This window comes from Ciconia boyciana, chromosome 2 (assembly GCF_034638445.1).
Source record: "Ciconia boyciana chromosome 2, ASM3463844v1, whole genome shotgun sequence".
NCBI lineage: Eukaryota > Metazoa > Chordata > Aves > Ciconiiformes > Ciconiidae > Ciconia > Ciconia boyciana.
The window spans coordinates 67,869,886-67,886,308 of record NC_132935.1 but is presented as its reverse complement, the minus strand read 5'-3'; the positions used below and the strand labels follow the sequence as shown (position 1 = coordinate 67,886,308).

Here is a 16,423-nt window from a genome sequence, read left to right as displayed (position 1 = left end):
CAGTGCGCCCTGCGGAGGACCGTTACCTGGGGCTCCGCCCGTTGTCCCAGCAGCCGCTACCCGCCCTCCGTCAGGCGTCCCGCGGGGCTGCCCCGCTGCCGAGGCTGGGCGACCGCCGGGCTGGGCAGCGCCGGTGCCGGAGCCCGCAGAACTCCCCTCGGGAGCCCCTGAAGGCTCAGTCCCAGGGGGAAACAAGGGGATAACCGCCCAGCGTGCCTGCGAACGCGGGGGGAAACACTCGCCTCGCCTCGCCTCCCCCGGGCGCAGGGGACCCGACCCAGCGCGGCCCGGCCCGGCCCAGCCCAGCCCCGCGCCGCGCCAGCCGCCCCCGCCCGCCCCGCCCCCGTCGCCGTGGCAACGGGCGGGCGGCGCAGCGGCTCCTCTCGGGATTCCCCGGGGCGGGGCCCGTGCGCCTGCCCGGCTCATCGACGTCACCGGCTGCGCCGCGTCAGGCGGCCCGTGCCGGAAGCGCGGGGAAGAAGGCTCGAGCTGCCCGGCGGCGCCGCGCAGGGGCCATGGCGGCGGGGTATCAGTACAGGCCCAACGGCGGCGGCGGCGCCCCGCTGCCCGACCCCGCCTTCCTGTGGAACGTCTTCCAGAGGTGAGGCCGCCCCACACACCCCGGGGGTCCCCGCGGGGAGATCCGCGTCGTGTGCCGCCCTAACGGCTGCGCGGAGGGGGCTGAGGGGGGCTCCCCCCCGCCGGTCGCCGGGCCCTGCTGGGCCCAGGCACACCCTTCTCGCGGCGCCGGGCCTGGCCCGCCGCGATGAGGCGGCCGCCGCGACCCTCGGTCGTTCCCGGGCCGCGCCGCCGAGTCCTGCTGGGCGGGCGGGCCGGGCCCTCCCGGGGCCGCCGCTGCCTGAGGTGGCACCGGGAGGGAGCGGGCGTTGGGAGGTGCCGGAAACGGTCAGCTGCTACGGTGAGCCTGTCACCGGCCCTGGGCGTCCAAGGCAGGGTTTGGCTGCCTTGGGGCCTTGCAGGGCGGGTAAACATCGCGGTTATATCCCTGTAGGAGGAATCCGAGGGGGAGCTGTAAGAAAGGCTTGAGGAGGAATAAATATGGCTATATTTTATAGCAAGGGAAGGGGGATTAATGGAAGCGAGAAGGTAACCTTGGCCACGCTGAAGTCATTTTTGACCTGAGAATCCAGAAAGTCTGGAGGGCAAATGTAGCAGTACAGGAAGGGACATAAAAAGGAATCTGATAAATGCTTAATGGAAAACTTGAAAACTAACAATAAATATTGTTTTGAATACATCTGGAGCCGGAACCTGCAAGAGAGTTAGCAGGCCCGTGTTAAAAAAAAATCATGCTGTCAAGACTGTAGTAGTAATGAAGCTAAAGGAGTTCTTCACATTTGTGTCATGTTGAGGAAACTGGGGAGGTGCCTATGGTGGATCCATTTTTATGGGAGATGTATCAGAGGATCAGTCTTGACTCAAGTGACAGCAAGAAGAGGTTAAGGAGTAGAAAAACAGTAATAAGTTGCTAAAACTGGCTAGTATTTACTCAGTAACTCAGGAGTGACTCAAGAATGTGGCAGCTTACCTACCCAGCCTTCCATAAAACCACTTCATCCGAGAACCGGGAGGAGGCATGCGCGGTGCCGTTTCTTTCTTTAAAGGGTCCAGAAACAAACAGATCAACAGTCCAATTTCTGCACCAGGCAAACCAGTAGAAACCATTTTAAATAATGTAGCTAGTCAGGAGAGTTGCATGGCTTTTGCTGAAAGTATTCCCATCTGGCAGACTACTGCGTAAGTCTTGTAATGTGTTTGATAAGGATTGGGTATGGATATGATGGCTAGAACTGGTGCAATTAATACAATCTATATACTTTCCAAAGAGACTCCCAACAAGCAAGAGTATCAAAGGCCTTTAAAGAAATCCATTATATGTAGAATGAAGGGGAGGGTCCTTTGGTGGATAAATAACTGACTAAAAAGAAGAGTGTGGTCATCTGCCACACTGGCAGAGGGAGCTGTTCTGGGATCTTTATTCAATATGTTCAGGAGCAACTGGGGGAAAAGAGGGTGAATGGTGAGATGAAGTTTGCTGGTTACGCTCACTGATTCCTGCAGTAAGTCAGGCCTATGAAGACTTGCAGGAGCACCTTGCAGTCCTGAATGAGTGGGTCGTATCCCCCTGTCATGGCCAGATCACGATTGCTGTATGACGGTCAGATGAAATACAGAGTTAAATACCTGATGTCCATGAGGAAGACCCACTTTAGCTTTGCATCATTTTGTGTATAAAATGAGTGTGCTCTAAGCTGACTAATGGTGCTCAGGAGCAAGATAAGTCGGTCATAACACATTTTTATGAAAATATCAGCTTAGCACTTAGTAGCAGCTCATAAAAGGTAAAAAATGTTCGGAATACCTAGAAAAGAGAAAATAGAAATAGAGAAGAAAAAGGGGAGTATCTTTTTGTGATTATAATATATGCAACCTATGCTTGCAATTTGAATGTTGTAGGCAGCTTATATAATTTTTGAGAAGGGGAAAGAATCTAGTAGAATCAACTGAAAAGGTTTAGAAAAAGACAACAAGGACTAAAGGAAAAAAAAACCCAGCTTCTGCAGATGGATCAACTAAGCAGGACTCTGCTTTGGAATGGTAGTAACTGAGAGGAAATAAAAACTGTCAGTGTCAAGGGGAAGGTCCTTGTATAAAATGGAGGGAAGTTCCCACTGCTTTCAGATACCCTAAAGAAAGCACGATTCTGCTTTATTTGGGCAGAAATTACTTAGTTTATTAATTTTGGGATAGAACTCCATTCTCTAAGACAATAGACTGTGAAGGCTCAATGGAAGCTGGCACCTGCCTGTGCTTTTTCACTGTTTGAACCCCTTTGAAAGGGGTCAGGGCCCTGCAGTTGATTCTTTCAGTACTTGGCACTGGTTACATTAGTGGCTTTCTCTATATTGCCAGCATCTTACTGAGTGGCACTGGGTGCCAAACTTGCTCCAGTTTGGGAGCCAAACAGCTTACTACTGTGACATTAGGCATTTTATGGATTTAACCAACATGGTGTGCTCTGCAGTTCTTTTAAAAAAAACCCTAAAAATACTTTCTTGTGTGGAGTATGCCCAAACTGTTTTATTGTCAGTGTGTGTTTTTGTGTGTTTCTTCATTCATAAGTAAGTCTTGCAGTTTCTTTGTAGCTTTTATCATGTTCCAGAATGTCTCATCCGTCTGAATGAAGTATTTAATTTACAATAATTGTGAATGGTTTACCAAGTAAAATGCAATTAGTGACTTTTCAGGAAAAGATTAATCTAGTAAGAACCAGAATGTTGAAGTCTTCTGTAAGTGGAACCTGTTAATTTCAGCTACTTAAAACTCCTGCTCTTTTTTTTTTCTTTCCCCCTCCACAGGGTTGATAAAGATAGGAGTGGAATAATATCTGATAATGAACTTCAGCAGGCATTATCCAATGGTAAGTCTGTAAATGAGCAGTGAGGTAGTTCATTAAGCTCATGTGAGACTGGTTACTTGATGCCATAATTCTTTGATTGGGGGGGCGGGGGAAGAATGTTCCTACCACTGATTAATACTATTTAATCTACAGCAAAAGGCTGAAGGGGATGAAAAAAGTGGATAATCCTCCTGATTTTATTTTATTGGTTTTGTTGGGTTTTGGGTTTTTGTGGGGTTTTTTTGTGTTTTTTTTTTTTTTTTCCCGAGCCCATTGTTCCTGGGTTTTTTTGGATTTCAAGGGAAGTTTTCTGGGTTTGGTGCATGTTAGTAATTATGCATTATAAACGGAGTACCTATTGTAAACATTACTGATTTGTATTCTGGGGAATGAAGGCATGCACACCCCTTTATTTTTTTCCAGCTCTGTTTCCTAGAAAACATAAATGATGATTTATATATTCTTCTCTCATCACTACTGAACCTTTGTTTTTTAACCAGGATCAGTGTATAACCTGGACAAAGATCAGATGTTTACAACCAGCCTTTTTGCTGCACATAAAATCTTTTCATACAGTATGGTGCAGGAATTGAAGATGGTAATTTTAATTATTTTTTTTTCCCCAAATGAGGCATGTTTGGTTTTTTTTTCCTAACAAAGTAGAAAGATGCACTCTAGATCTAGTATTAAAACTTCCTAGTAGTCTGTCAGTTCCCTGTCATAATGCTTAAAGAGTAACTAGGGTATGGTCAAATAACTCATGGAAGCAAAACAAAAACAAAAAAATTTTTCCAGTAGCCTATTTTTACTTTCCTCTGGTGACTTAGGGTGGGTAGGGTTGTACTTTGTGGGTTTTTTTTTTTCCACTTAGAAACCTGAAAAAGTGCATATTGAAGCTGTTTGTGCACCTTTGAGTCCATATCGAGTTCCCCTTCTCCCAAGGTTTAATTCCTTCATCCTTCCTGTGCTTTGTGACTGAGAAGGGCTTAAACTGATGTTGTGAGCTGCAGTGCACGCATACTGAAAGGCTCCTTTTTGTCAGTAATCACCTGACTAAAATAAATTTGGATGGCTCTATTTAGTAAAATTGTGGTCTTGTAACTAAACTGGATTTACTAGAATATTTGTTTAATAATATATTTGATAAATTAAAAGCAATATATTGTAGCTGCTGCACCTGATCCATAACTAAAATACTATTTTGAATAACAACTTCAGCAAAAGTGAAGTTAAATTGATTAAGTCACTGTTTTCATTTAAGATTACAGTGCTGTTTATAACAATGTGGGAACCTGGCTTTACCTGCCACTTTGAACTTCATGTATTTTAAACATCTTCTCATCTGATTGAATGTAAGGGTAGTAGGCAGTGATGACTATCTATCTGAACTCTTTTCCTTCCTTGTTTACAGTGTAGATTAGCAGTTTCAGTGCTTTGCAGTTATGAAGAATCCCCACCAAGTGAATTCACTATTAGACAAAATATTTACAGAACTGTAAGCTTCCTTCATTCCAAGAGATTCTAGATCTTGTACAACAAAGTCACTAACAATTCACTATATTCTTTTCAAAATACATTTTTAGTGGATGGTGGTGTGTAGCTGTCCTGCAATCTAACATGGGCTAAAAGAATGTTATGTGTTTATTTCTAAAACATTAAGAACAGTCTGCATAGTGCTCATTAAAATTTGAAGTTCAATGTGTTTTTGACATTCAGCTTTTCAACATGTCCAGTTTATGCAAATAACACCTACTTACCTGGGAGGGACTGATCACCACTTCGTGTAGTTGTTTGCAGAATAAAATCCTATGCTTCCTTCTTCGTTTTTTTTCTGTGCTGCCATGTAAAGTTAATAGTAAAGTCAGGGGAGGGGAACAGTCTTTTACTGTTTATTGGAATAGGCTGAAATCAGTACAGTTCTTCAGCACTGGAGTTGCTCTGGTTTCACTATATAGTGTCTGTATAAGTCTCTTGAAAATTTCAACATGAAATAAGTTAAATTCCAAACTGTGTTTTCCCTTTTTCCTCTATTCTGTTCAGAGTTAAATGCTGGCACCCTATTAATAATTCCATTATTTTTTATTTTTGTCAGGAGACATACAGCTCTAAGGTACTGATGTTCTCTGTCTAAAATACTGCTTAAGCATTTTCAGAGTGATTTTTACTCTTCTCTGCTCATGTTTCTCTTTATGTGCAAATAGTCATATGGCCTGCCTACAGTATAGGGTTTTTCCCCATCGCTGCATCTGTAGACTTACTTACACTGATACAGTTTGCCTTCTATGGGAGAAATTCAGCACTGGTATAAGCACTACTTACACCACTGCAGCTTGATCCAGCAAAGCAGCCATGCCTTCACAAAGCCTGCTTAATACCAACACAGCCTTTCTGTTGGGTATTTGTGGTCAGCTAACTGCATTGTTGCAAATGCCTCTACGGTACCCCTAGTCTTACTGGTTCCTTCCTGGTCCCTGCGCTCAGCCTCAGTGAATTTAATACGTGCTTCTTGGTCCTCCTGATACCTTCACAGGCTCTAGAGAATTGATGGTGAAATTCTAGATGAGGCACAGTATTTCTCTTAATTTAAAGCTTAATGCTTCCTAGCACTCTGGAATGCTTCCAACAGGGTCAAAACTAGTCCAAAGTGACTAGCCTGTCAAAATACTCAGAGAAGTACAAAGCTCCTCTTCAGATGATTACTGCTCAGGCCCTTTCAAGCAGCATTTCTTGGTCTGAAAATACTAATTTAAACTAACACTTTATTGATTTAGCACTGGAGGTGGGATTTATACTAAACTCTAAATTGCACTGTGTGGTTATGCTATGTTAGGAACCTTCTGTTTTCACTTCTGCCAGAAACTCAATGCCCTGGAGTAACCCACCTGCACAACAGGAAAAAAGCAGATGGGTTTTTACTGAGGAATAGATATGAGACCTTGTTTGAGTTAGAACTTAAAACTCTTCTGGTCCCATCAGTAGAAAAAGTGGGACTTCAGTTTTGATCTTGCCTTTTATCCAATACCTCCTGATTACCTGGGATGAAAAAAATCCTTCTTAGTTCTTCCAAGGTTTTGGGGGTTTTTTTGGTGCAGCCTGGAAAATGTTGGTTTCTGTGTAGTATCTATCTGTAAAGCATTGGTCTGAAGTCATCTCTGAATGGTCAAGAACATAATTACTTCAAAGCAGCCTTATTTTATCATATGCTAGCTCCATGTCATCTAGCTCTGAATTCACTGTTTAAGTTCTTATCTGATTTTTTGGTTGGTTGCATTTTTTTTTTAAATGGTACTTAGTATTGAGGAACTAAGTAATTCTTTCTGTTTCAGGCACGTGGACTCCATTTAATCCAGCAACAGTCAGGTCAATTCTTGGTGAGTGTAGTTGCATGATCTGAAATAGTCAAGATATTGTTTTGTGATCTGTTTAGACAATTGAGAATGCTATCAATTGCTGCACTGTTTTAGAGAAATAAGTATCTACAAATATTACAATACATAATGTATTTCTACTGTAATAACGAATGTCTGTGAACTAATTTGGCCATAGTGTTAACAAGCTGGTCATTGTTAGGTGGTACGTTTCAATATGTCTTTACTCTTCTCTCCCCCCCCTCCAGACAGCCCAGCAGTAGTAAGTTAAACTCAAATATTTTCCCTTTTGAATAATACAGGAATGCCCGTTGTGTGTGCACACAAGCAGTTGTCGAAGTAGCCTGAGAAAATGTTACTGTACAACTGAACAGATAGTAAATGTAACTTGTGTGGGGAAATTGTCAGCTTAAATATTCTAAAAAGATATTGTATAGCTTGTCTTCATAACTAGTTTTTCCGCTCTTGCATTTTAATCCCCTGTTCTGCTCCAAAAAGACCAAGCAGAAGCTTTACAGTGTTTGAATTCTTTAGTCCTAAAATAATTGCCAGTAATGTGAAAGATGACGGTGGCAGAACAGAAGGATAAAAATTCAAGCACAAAAAATCTTTTCTATCATACAGTTCATAAATCCAAGGACTAATTTTTTTTGCTTTGTTTTTAGTAAGTATTCAGCAGCAGTCTGAGTTCCATCACTGTGCAACATGCTGTTTGTATAATGACAGTATCATGAGTCCTTAGAAAAGAACAATCCCCTCTCTGTCACTGGAAGATCAATCAAGCCCTAAATACTTTCAAACTGGAAATGAAAACCCAAGAAAAACAAACATTCTGGGATTCATTCTGGTCCTCTTTTATCTTGCTTTATCTTACCCTCCTTGCTTTATCTTACCCTCCTTCGGTGGATAGCTACTTGGTTTTTTTGGCAGTACTTTCCAAAATATCACTTGTATTTTTGCAATTTCTTTTCTGTCTTCAGTACTTTCCACAAAGTGCTCTTGCTTCTTTCTTAAAATACTAGTGGATCTTACCGAAGAGTAGTATGATTAAGGTTTTATATGTGTTTCTTATTTTTTATTTTAGGCATGTTTGACAGAGAAAACAAAGGTGGTGTGAACTTCAATGAATTCACAGGAGTCTGGAAGTACATCTCAGACTGGCAGAATGTCTTTCGAACATATGACAGGGACAATTCTGGAATGATTGACAAAAATGAACTAAAGCAAGCACTAACAGGTTTTGGTAATTCATTTGTAATTACAGTTTTTATGATTGGGTTATGTCATCAGATGAACTTCTTATTGTTAGGGCTGTACTGCTCTGACAAATGTGACTAAAAATGAGGCAGGTGAAATGCAGTGATCCTTTTAGGTGTAAGGTACCTTGAAAGATACCCATGCCACAAGCACTTTTTAAGCCATTTCCCTTAATGGAAAAAAAAGAAACTGGATGTGTCAGTACATGTGGAATGTTTGGAATGTTTTCTGTCTCCCCTGTTAGCCGCTCTCAGCGTTACCAATACTTCAGGTAAATGTCTGAACTTACAAAGGTACTTGATGCAGCCGGCTGCTTTTTAAACCAAAGCCAGCTGTCTATGCTACAGTAGCATTCTGATGGCAAAAGGAACTTTAATTTAATGGACTTTAGTTGCAGCCCTAAACCATTCCCTCAACCAGCTAGTCACTTTAATCAGTAATTCTATTTACTGTGACTCTGTCTATAAATATTGTTAAGCATGGTTTTTACTGCATGCATTTTAGTTTAACACAGAGATATTTGGCAAAAAAAATTTGTCTCTTGTAACTGCTTACTGTTTTCTGGTTTTGTTACACATGCCTGCTAAACAGCCTAGTTCTTTTTATAGAAGGACTGCAGTAAATGAAGCCTTTTAAAGCATTTCTCTTTTCCAAGGTTACCGACTGTCTGATCAATTCTACGATATCCTCATTCGGAAATTTGACAGACAAGGAAGAGGACAAGTTGCTTTTGATGACTTTATTCAGTGCTGTGTTGTTTTACAGGTAAGAAAGATGTACTTCAGTGTCAATTGAAAAAAAAAATTACCTTTTCTTAAACTTTTATAGTTCCCAATTTAACTGTAATATCAGATCTAGAATTTGCTTATAAATAAACCATTTGAATAAAGTATGTGAGAGGTGCTAGAAACATCTTCATATATTAGTCTTCACTTGTTATCCATTTGTATCACAAGTACATTTGATGCAGGTTTTTTGACCTGTTAAATACTTTAATGGGGCAAAAAGAGGTAAAATAGTCTTGGTGTTTTAAAAGGAAATCACTTACACTATTTCCATTAGTTTAATACACACACTTCCTTTGGGCCTTGGGTGTGTTAAAACTGGAGTGTCATGTCCTGTGGTGCCCATCATTCTTGTATCTGAATTGTGAGTTTTTTGTTTATCTCTCTGTTTAAGGCTCTGACTAAAAGTAATTTGACCTAGCAGCTGAATTAGTCAGTCTTTCGTCACTGCTGTTCCTGCAGGGGCAATGGTAGTAAAAGACATTTAAAACAAACAAATACACACCCTTTCAAGTAACAGAAATGCATGTGTGTGGAGATTTGGGGGGAGAGAGAGAACTGCAGTTTTACAGGTGTATTGTTTTGTTTAGAAATCAATCACTGGATGATTCCTCATCTCAGTCCTTAAGGTTTCTCTAAGTGTCTCCGACTTTTCTGAAATTTATGTAAGACTGGGGACAAGTTGGGAGACTGTAGCAGTGGACGAGCTGAGTTTTAGTAGGATAGGAAAAAGGTTGCTCTTCTGACACTGGCCAGCATTGCAACAGTATCTTAAGATATCTTCTGATAGGCAACATGAAGAGAAAAAAGTGCCCTGTAAAAGTAGTAGCTGTTATTTGCATACAGGTGTTTTGTTCTTCTCCTTTATGTCTATAGCCATAAGTCTGCTGAAACATCAGTTGCCTTTATATTCATTTGTAATAGAAGCTGATTCTACTTTGTTATAAACTTAAACTCTGGTAAAGAGGGATTTGAAATGGAGTATCATTCAGCTGGTGTTAGTGAAACCATGCCGGTAGTTATTTTGGTTCACTCTCTATCTGTACTGCCTGGCACCTCTGGGGTTTTACAGAGACAACTCAGATACTACTGATGCATAAAGCGTATTTGGCTAGAAGATGAGAAATGGACAAGGTACTCACTGGATTCTGTCTCCAGGTGCCTCTTGAATGTCTCATGAGAACTGTGCATTGTTCCCTCCCTTTAAAGCCAGTTATAAAAAGCTGTCTGATCTATAAAGAAGCTCCTAGATAGCCTTAGGTATTGTATCATAAGGTGGGCTGAGAATCCCATCTGCCTTGCAGCTGAAGCACGAGATATGGCAGAGAGTCTCATCTCTACATGCACGAGATTGTAAAGTGTCTACAGAGGGGATGAACATAAAAGTGTTCAGAAAGCTACAGAAACCTCAGTGGCAAGGGGACTACGTGGCGGTCCGAACTTTCCCGATGTAGAAAAGTGTGTGGTTTTTTTCCCCTTTTCAGAGGCTGACTGATGTGTTCCGACGATACGATACTGATCAAGATGGCTGGATTCAAGTGTCCTATGAGCAATATCTTTCCATGGTCTTCAGCATCGTATGACACTGATAACTAGGAATTGCGTTATCACTGGCGTCACACAGACTGGTGTTGCCAAATCATCCTGCACTGAATAAGATTATTGGTGTATTATACTGGATATAACTTCACATTCTTAAATTTTGTATGTTGGTCATCACCTTCAGAGTCTGTACTTGAGTTGGTTTTTGTTTTGTATGACTGTACGATATGACCATCTCTGCTTACTGTAGTACAGAAAGCACAGAATCTAGAGTTAATTGGTGCAATGTCAAACTTACCCTTCTTCCACATATCCTGCATGGGGAAAAATGACTCGGTAGAAATGCCAAATTAAAATAATGCTTGTAGTTTATGAGAGAGCTGAAACTCAGAAGTTGCACAACATGTTTTGCATGTGCCTTACTTTTATAAGAGTTTAATGTATTAATTTTTAATACAGAACTTAAGTAAAAATATTAGATCGACTTTTATAGCCTACTTCACTTCTGTACAGCTTTTTTTAAGGGGGTGGTGGTTTTATTTCTGTATTCTAGTTTTCTATGGTTCAGGGGTCCCCCCCACTTAACAGCAATGGCCTTTTTTCCTTGCCTTATCTTTTTATTTTCTAGCTGCCTCCTTCTTTCAGGGTATCCTTGGGGCATCTTCAAATACAGCTTCTTCACATCTGTGTCCAATACTGCATCTTCCTCGATGAGTTTCCCTACAAAAATAAACTAACTGCTCTGGATATCTAGTTCCCTCTGCTTAGTGGGCTCATTTAACACCAATAGTCTTCCATTTTGTGCTGAAGCACTTACTTGAAGTGACAATCAAACATTCGCAAAACCTTACCCTCCATCTCGCCATTTACAGATGGAGAGGGACTCCATGGAAAAACTGAAGCAAAAAAAGTAATGACTGATTGCTGTGGCACACCATCACCTGCAGTGACTTTGACAAAGCAACTTGGAGGAAGCAAAGAGAAGTTAACAAGTTCTCTTAGAGTACTCTAAGAAACTCTTACACTTCGCTTTTATCCAAAGACTTTTTCTTAAACTGTAGCAATACTGATTTATTCCTAAGTCCATCCCCAGCTCATTGTATGCAGGCAGTCCACATACACTCTTTTGTTTCAGATTTCATAATGGCATGCAGACACAGGCAGGTAAGCTGTCGTTGATGGGAGTGCTGATGCTGTCAGTGATATCAAGCAGATATTCCAAGAGATTATGCAGAGAGGGTTTGGGTCCACAGACAGAAAGACATCTTACCTAAAGAAACCATTGATGTTATAAAGTTATTCCCAAGTGTCTCAGCCAGAGTATAGTGTCAGGGTGAAGACAGCCAAGTGGCAACAGCAGTTATCAAACATTTGTTGTGCAGAGAAGCTGCTACTAGTTGTCAAATGATGAGCAAACAGACCCTTAGTGACAGTTCAGCAACATTTTCTAAACACTTGTCTGGTGTGAAATATCTGGGGAGAGACCAATGGTCTCCGTAGCATAAGCACACAGAAACAAGGAGCTCTCTCCCAGAGCACTTTGGGCATCATCACCCAAAGGGCAAGGGATGGTTTCTGGGTGAGGTGGGGGAACAGGAATAATGACCATTGTCAGAGCCCACCTCATCCAACAGTCCTGAATGAACCGTGAAAGTTGCTTATCCTTAAGAAGACAAGGCAGAAAGACTTGCAACAGCTACTGCTTGAACCTTACCTCCCCAGAAGGCCGAGGTGACCGCTATGTATGTTCTCTTCAGAAACAAACAATAAAAGAAGAGCCCCAAAGTTTTGGGCTCAAAAGAGCTTCTCCATTAAAACGCCCCATTCAAAAGAGCTTCCCCATTCTTTCCTACTCAGGAATCTGTCCCTTTTTGGCTCATACATCCACCCACATGAAATGCAATAATTCTGGAAGCATTCTGAGGATCAGTAATAACTAGGTCCAAGGTGCCAAACTAAAACTAAAAATGCTGGAGCCTGAGAAATTTCCCAGGTTGTCTCCTGTGAAGGATGTCTCCTTTTTCAGCCAACCTCATTATACTTCCCTGTCATTGCTGCAGAACAACTGACTCCAGCACTTCCTAAAGGAGCCTTACTGCTGTGGAAAATCACCAAAGTGGCTCTGGACTGGAATGACTCTTGTCTCTGTGGGAAACAGATGCTTCTGAAGGTGTGAAAGCAGGTAAGCCACAGACCAAGAAACTGTCGGGAAAGTAGACCATGTATCCCCCAAAGCATGGACCCAAAGTCTGGATTTTTATCAATGGCTTTCTAAGGAAAAGTGGAATTGGTTCAAAGGGCTCTGGCGCAGCCTCAAAAATCTTGCCTCCGTGCCAAAGCTTGTGGTGTAGCTCTATTAGTGCTGAAGGACGGCAAGCATTTAAAGTGATGCTGCTTTGCAGGCTATCAATACCTGCCTTGTGAAGGTTGTTTCTTGAAGAAGGACCAGAGTCTAGAGAAACAGGAACAGGCAAAGGACTCATTCTGCTCCAGTTCTGTACTACATGGGAGCAAGATAAGGCAAAGAGGTTTCTCGGGAGTAAGGAGTGCCCAGAAGTTGAATCAAAAACAGGAAAACAGAAGCAACAGGAAGCCTTGACTTTTGCAATCCTACCGAAGAAGTAATTGGTAGGGTGACAGAACTTCCAAGGCACACTTTATTTTTTTTCTTTCCCTGAGGTCTTCTTACCTGGTGCCTTCGTGGACACTGCTGGTCAGGTGCCAAACAGGTCAGAAGCCTGGATTTATGCTTTCCTTTTCTAGCGTCGGTTGAATCCCCCTTTAAAGGTGGCAGGGTTGAACTGAGTGAGAAGAAGTAAGACAGAATGCAAAGTCACCATCTCTTATAAGTCATGTTTGTAGGATGAGCTGCTGGCTAGAGAGAAAGAAGTAAAACAGGCAGATAGGTCCTCAGGTGGGATCTCCCCGTTGGCAAAAACTGATTGAGAGAGGGAGCCTGTAACAGAAAACAGTCCAAGTTCCAAGTACCTGGCCCTACAGAGGACGAGAAGGTGTCACAGAAGCTCTCCAAATGAGGCAATGATGCTTAGTACTGACAATTCTACACAGCCCTGAAAAAAAGGAAAAACATTCATCACTCCTGTCACAGGGGCAGACAATCCCTTTGCAGAGTTGCATCCTGAAGATGCTCTGTCTCTTTCTTTTTGCCCTTCATTTCAATAGTAAGAAATCAAATGCCAGGAAGGAATGTGTTCCTGCAATAACAAAGATGCTACTTGTTTGACACAAGTCAGCTATATGTGTTTGCTGGTACGGGACACAGGAAAAAAAAGTCTCTGAAATCAGTTGTGGAGGTGACAGCTATAGACCAGAAGTCAGTCAAACCTGGGAGTGCCAAGTGGCAGATCCCAGGCCAATATCAGTACAGAAATTGCACACTGAAGCTCTTAATTTCCAAAGCCAGGAAGATCTTTGGAGAGAAGAAGGATAAAAAGAGAATTAAGGAGAAAGCAGGGATGCAGCTGAAACTGGCTCAGCCAAGTGACTGAAAGAAACTGAGAACACACTGCTGGTAGTAATTGCGCATAAGAGATAAGGCAGGCTTGGAATTTATATTACAAGATACCACCAGCGTAAAAAAAATTCCCTACATGATAGAGCTTGTGTATAAGAACCAACAGACACTCATCTCAAGAACTTCACTGATTTTGCTAAGAACTGAAAATTGAAACAGAGAAGCGAAGGGCGTTTACAAAAGACTCCAAATGCTATCTACAGCTCAGGAAACCTTTAGTAAATCAATGCTGAAAAGCATTTCCTATCTTAACATGGTCACTACTCCAGCTCTGTTTCAAAATGCAAGAACCGTTTCACCAGTGTAGGACCCTGCACAACAAGCAGGGACAGGAACCATTTCCCAGAATGAAAAATAAGAAGGGAATGTGTAGGTGGAAAGAGCATCTTATTTGGGCAGAGATCATCCAGCTGCTGTATGCCACTGGGATATACAGTCATGGCAGTAAAATCCCAAAGGGAGTGAGAAATGTGAAAAAAGAGCTCTCTACAACCACCTCAGATGAAAAGGTATTAACTTGAATTGACAGAGCTGTAGCAGTAACATTTTCTAGCAACATTTGTCTACAGTTTCAGAATTTTAGTTGCACTATGCTTTCTAGGGGAAAAAAAACTATGGTTGTAACATTCGTAGAAATAATTTCTGGTATTTTTTAAATTTAGATAATAACTGATGAGTCCCACAGAGTTTTAAATCAAAACTCTGGCAGACACCTCTGGTAGAAAATAATCTTTTTCCCCTTTAAGCAAGAAGATAATTCAATGGATAAAAGTGTATGGCACAACTACTGAGCCTATGCCATTAGAAACTACTTAAACCCTTCAATAAGTATGAGAAGGAGAAAAGGAAATAGTGAACAGGAATGAAAAAGGAAAGTGGATCTTTTCTGATGCAAAAGCAAAACAATTACAGAGGAAGACTTTTAGGGAATCGAGTTTATATGCTCCATCATCAATTGCTTTGTTGCCTTTGTGTTAAAATTTACATGACAAGATCCAAAAAGTTATTTTAGAGAATGCAAAAAGATATATGACAGCTCATGAGGACTACCCTGGATTAGCACAAGCATTTAATGCACAGAGTCAGAGAAGTATTTCAGGTATGGGTGAGAAGAAAAATGATAGTCCACAACACAGCAGCAAAAAGGAAAATGGACACTGGGGAGTAAACTGTCTCACTTTACTCCTTTTCTTTAGCCACATATAAGCTGGATTTGATTATATAAAGTAGACATCTAAAGCCAGGCATTCATGAGCATATGGCTCAGAAGTGGGGGGAAAAGAAAACGTAAGTATGGACTGCTGATAAACATCATGAACTGGTAAGTATTTCTTAGTATGTCATTTTGATAATTTATTTTTCCCTATTATTTTATCTGATTACCTTATAGGTTTGACTATTTCTTAGTACGCTTTTGCCAGTAGGAAGAATCAAGAATTTTTATTTTAGTACAGATCAATCGATCAAATGAGTTTTGAAGTCGATTTGTAACTGTTTCATTCTGAACAAGATGATTAAAAAAACTGCATATATTTCACGTCTCTCTTTACTCTGCAAAAATGAAAGCAAGTAATATGCCCCATTACATACCAGTCCCCTAGAACAGATTACATTTTCCTCATATAGCATCACATTAAGACAGAGAATACCTTTGCTGTGACGTTCTCCTTTCTTTGTCTAAACAGAAATGTAGTGTATCAATTTCTAAAAATATGCTCATTATAAAGCCTTAAATTAACTGAACTGGCCTTACATTTGTGTGAAGAAAAGTAAACCTGTATTTTCATGCAATGGACCTGTATTTTCAGTGACTATTCTTTCTAAGTAGATAACATAAAAGTAAACCTTTGTTTTTTTCTGAGTTGGGAAGGGTTATTAGCTTTTTGCTAACAGAATAACATTAACATATTTTCAAAAAATAACAAAAGATTTTTTCTGTAATATACTAAGATATAACAAATACATTAAAAAAGCCTAAACAAAATAGTATGTTCACCTCCATTATGTGCAAGTTTGTGTTCCAGCTATATTTCACAGATTAAAAAATTAAACCCTACCTCCCTTTCCCCTTCCAAAACCAGTCAAACACAGAATTAAATGCAGTCTCTTTCCTGAACGCCAAGAGATGGAGATTCTTGAATCTGTTCATCTGCTTCCAGTTCAGCTGTTGTTGCTCCTTAATCTTTTCCTCTAGTTTCTACTAGCACATTGACTAACGTCTGAATATTTAGTTCTAGAAAGGGGAGATAAAAACATTTAAAGTTACTTCTGTTTCATGTTATTTCACATAATACAGCAGAGAGAATGTTAAAATGAAAGTTTTACTATTAACTAGCTACCTAGGTAACTAATTCTAGTACCATAAGCATAGTTTGCATTTGTCCAAACTCACGCCCAGTGACAGCTATACAGTAGCATAAGCCCACCTCCCTTTAAATTCCTCTTATAATCTATTTCCAAAGGAGAATCTTTTATTTTGCATAGTATATCACTATTTTTAACATTAAGGAATAGT

General features: G+C 41.0%; 2 protein-coding genes across 12 annotated transcripts in view; one reads left to right on the top strand and one right to left on the bottom strand.

The window, feature by feature from the left end:
* Window positions 1-422: 422 nt before the first annotated feature.
* On the top strand, window positions 423-10,857 carry PDCD6 (programmed cell death 6). 2 transcript variants are annotated; one of them, XM_072852920.1, is made up of 6 exons: window positions 423-601; window positions 3,381-3,442; window positions 6,748-6,792; window positions 7,874-8,026; window positions 8,702-8,811; window positions 10,316-10,857. In XM_072852920.1, the coding sequence occupies exons 1-6, from the start codon at window positions 516-518 to the stop codon at window positions 10,412-10,414; spliced, it is 555 nt and encodes a 184-aa protein (XP_072709021.1). In that variant the 5' UTR covers window positions 423-515; the 3' UTR covers window positions 10,415-10,857. The 2 variants fall into 2 exon arrangements, with proteins under 2 accessions (XP_072709021.1, XP_072709020.1); XM_072852919.1 differs by having other exon boundaries at window positions 7,874-8,032.
* Window positions 10,858-11,221: 364 nt separating this feature from the next.
* LOC140647829 (uncharacterized) overlaps window positions 11,222-16,423 on the bottom strand; it is a 48,275-nt gene continuing 43,073 nt past the window's right edge. For 6 of the 10 annotated variants that reach the window (XM_072852916.1, XM_072852912.1, XM_072852914.1 and 3 more), the window contains one exon: window positions 11,222-16,141. In XM_072852916.1, coding sequence (XP_072709017.1) covers window positions 16,086-16,141 — 56 coding nt within the window. In that variant the 3' untranslated portion in view covers window positions 11,222-16,085. The remainder of the gene's footprint in view (window positions 16,142-16,423) is intronic. The other 4 variants (XR_012040969.1, XR_012040967.1, XR_012040968.1 and 1 more) reach the window with 4 other exon arrangements.

Coding starts and splice junctions, on each gene's coding strand:
- PDCD6 (XM_072852919.1), top strand. CDS start 516: ATGGCGGCGGGGTATCAGTACAGGCCCAACGGCGGCGGCGGCGCCCCG. Junction 6,793..7,873: donor AACAGTCAGGTCAATTCTTG/GTGAGTGTAGTT, acceptor TTTTTATTTTAG/GCATGTTTGACAGAGAAAAC. Junction 8,812..10,315: donor AGTGCTGTGTTGTTTTACAG/GTAAGAAAGATG, acceptor TCCCCTTTTCAG/AGGCTGACTGATGTGTTCCG.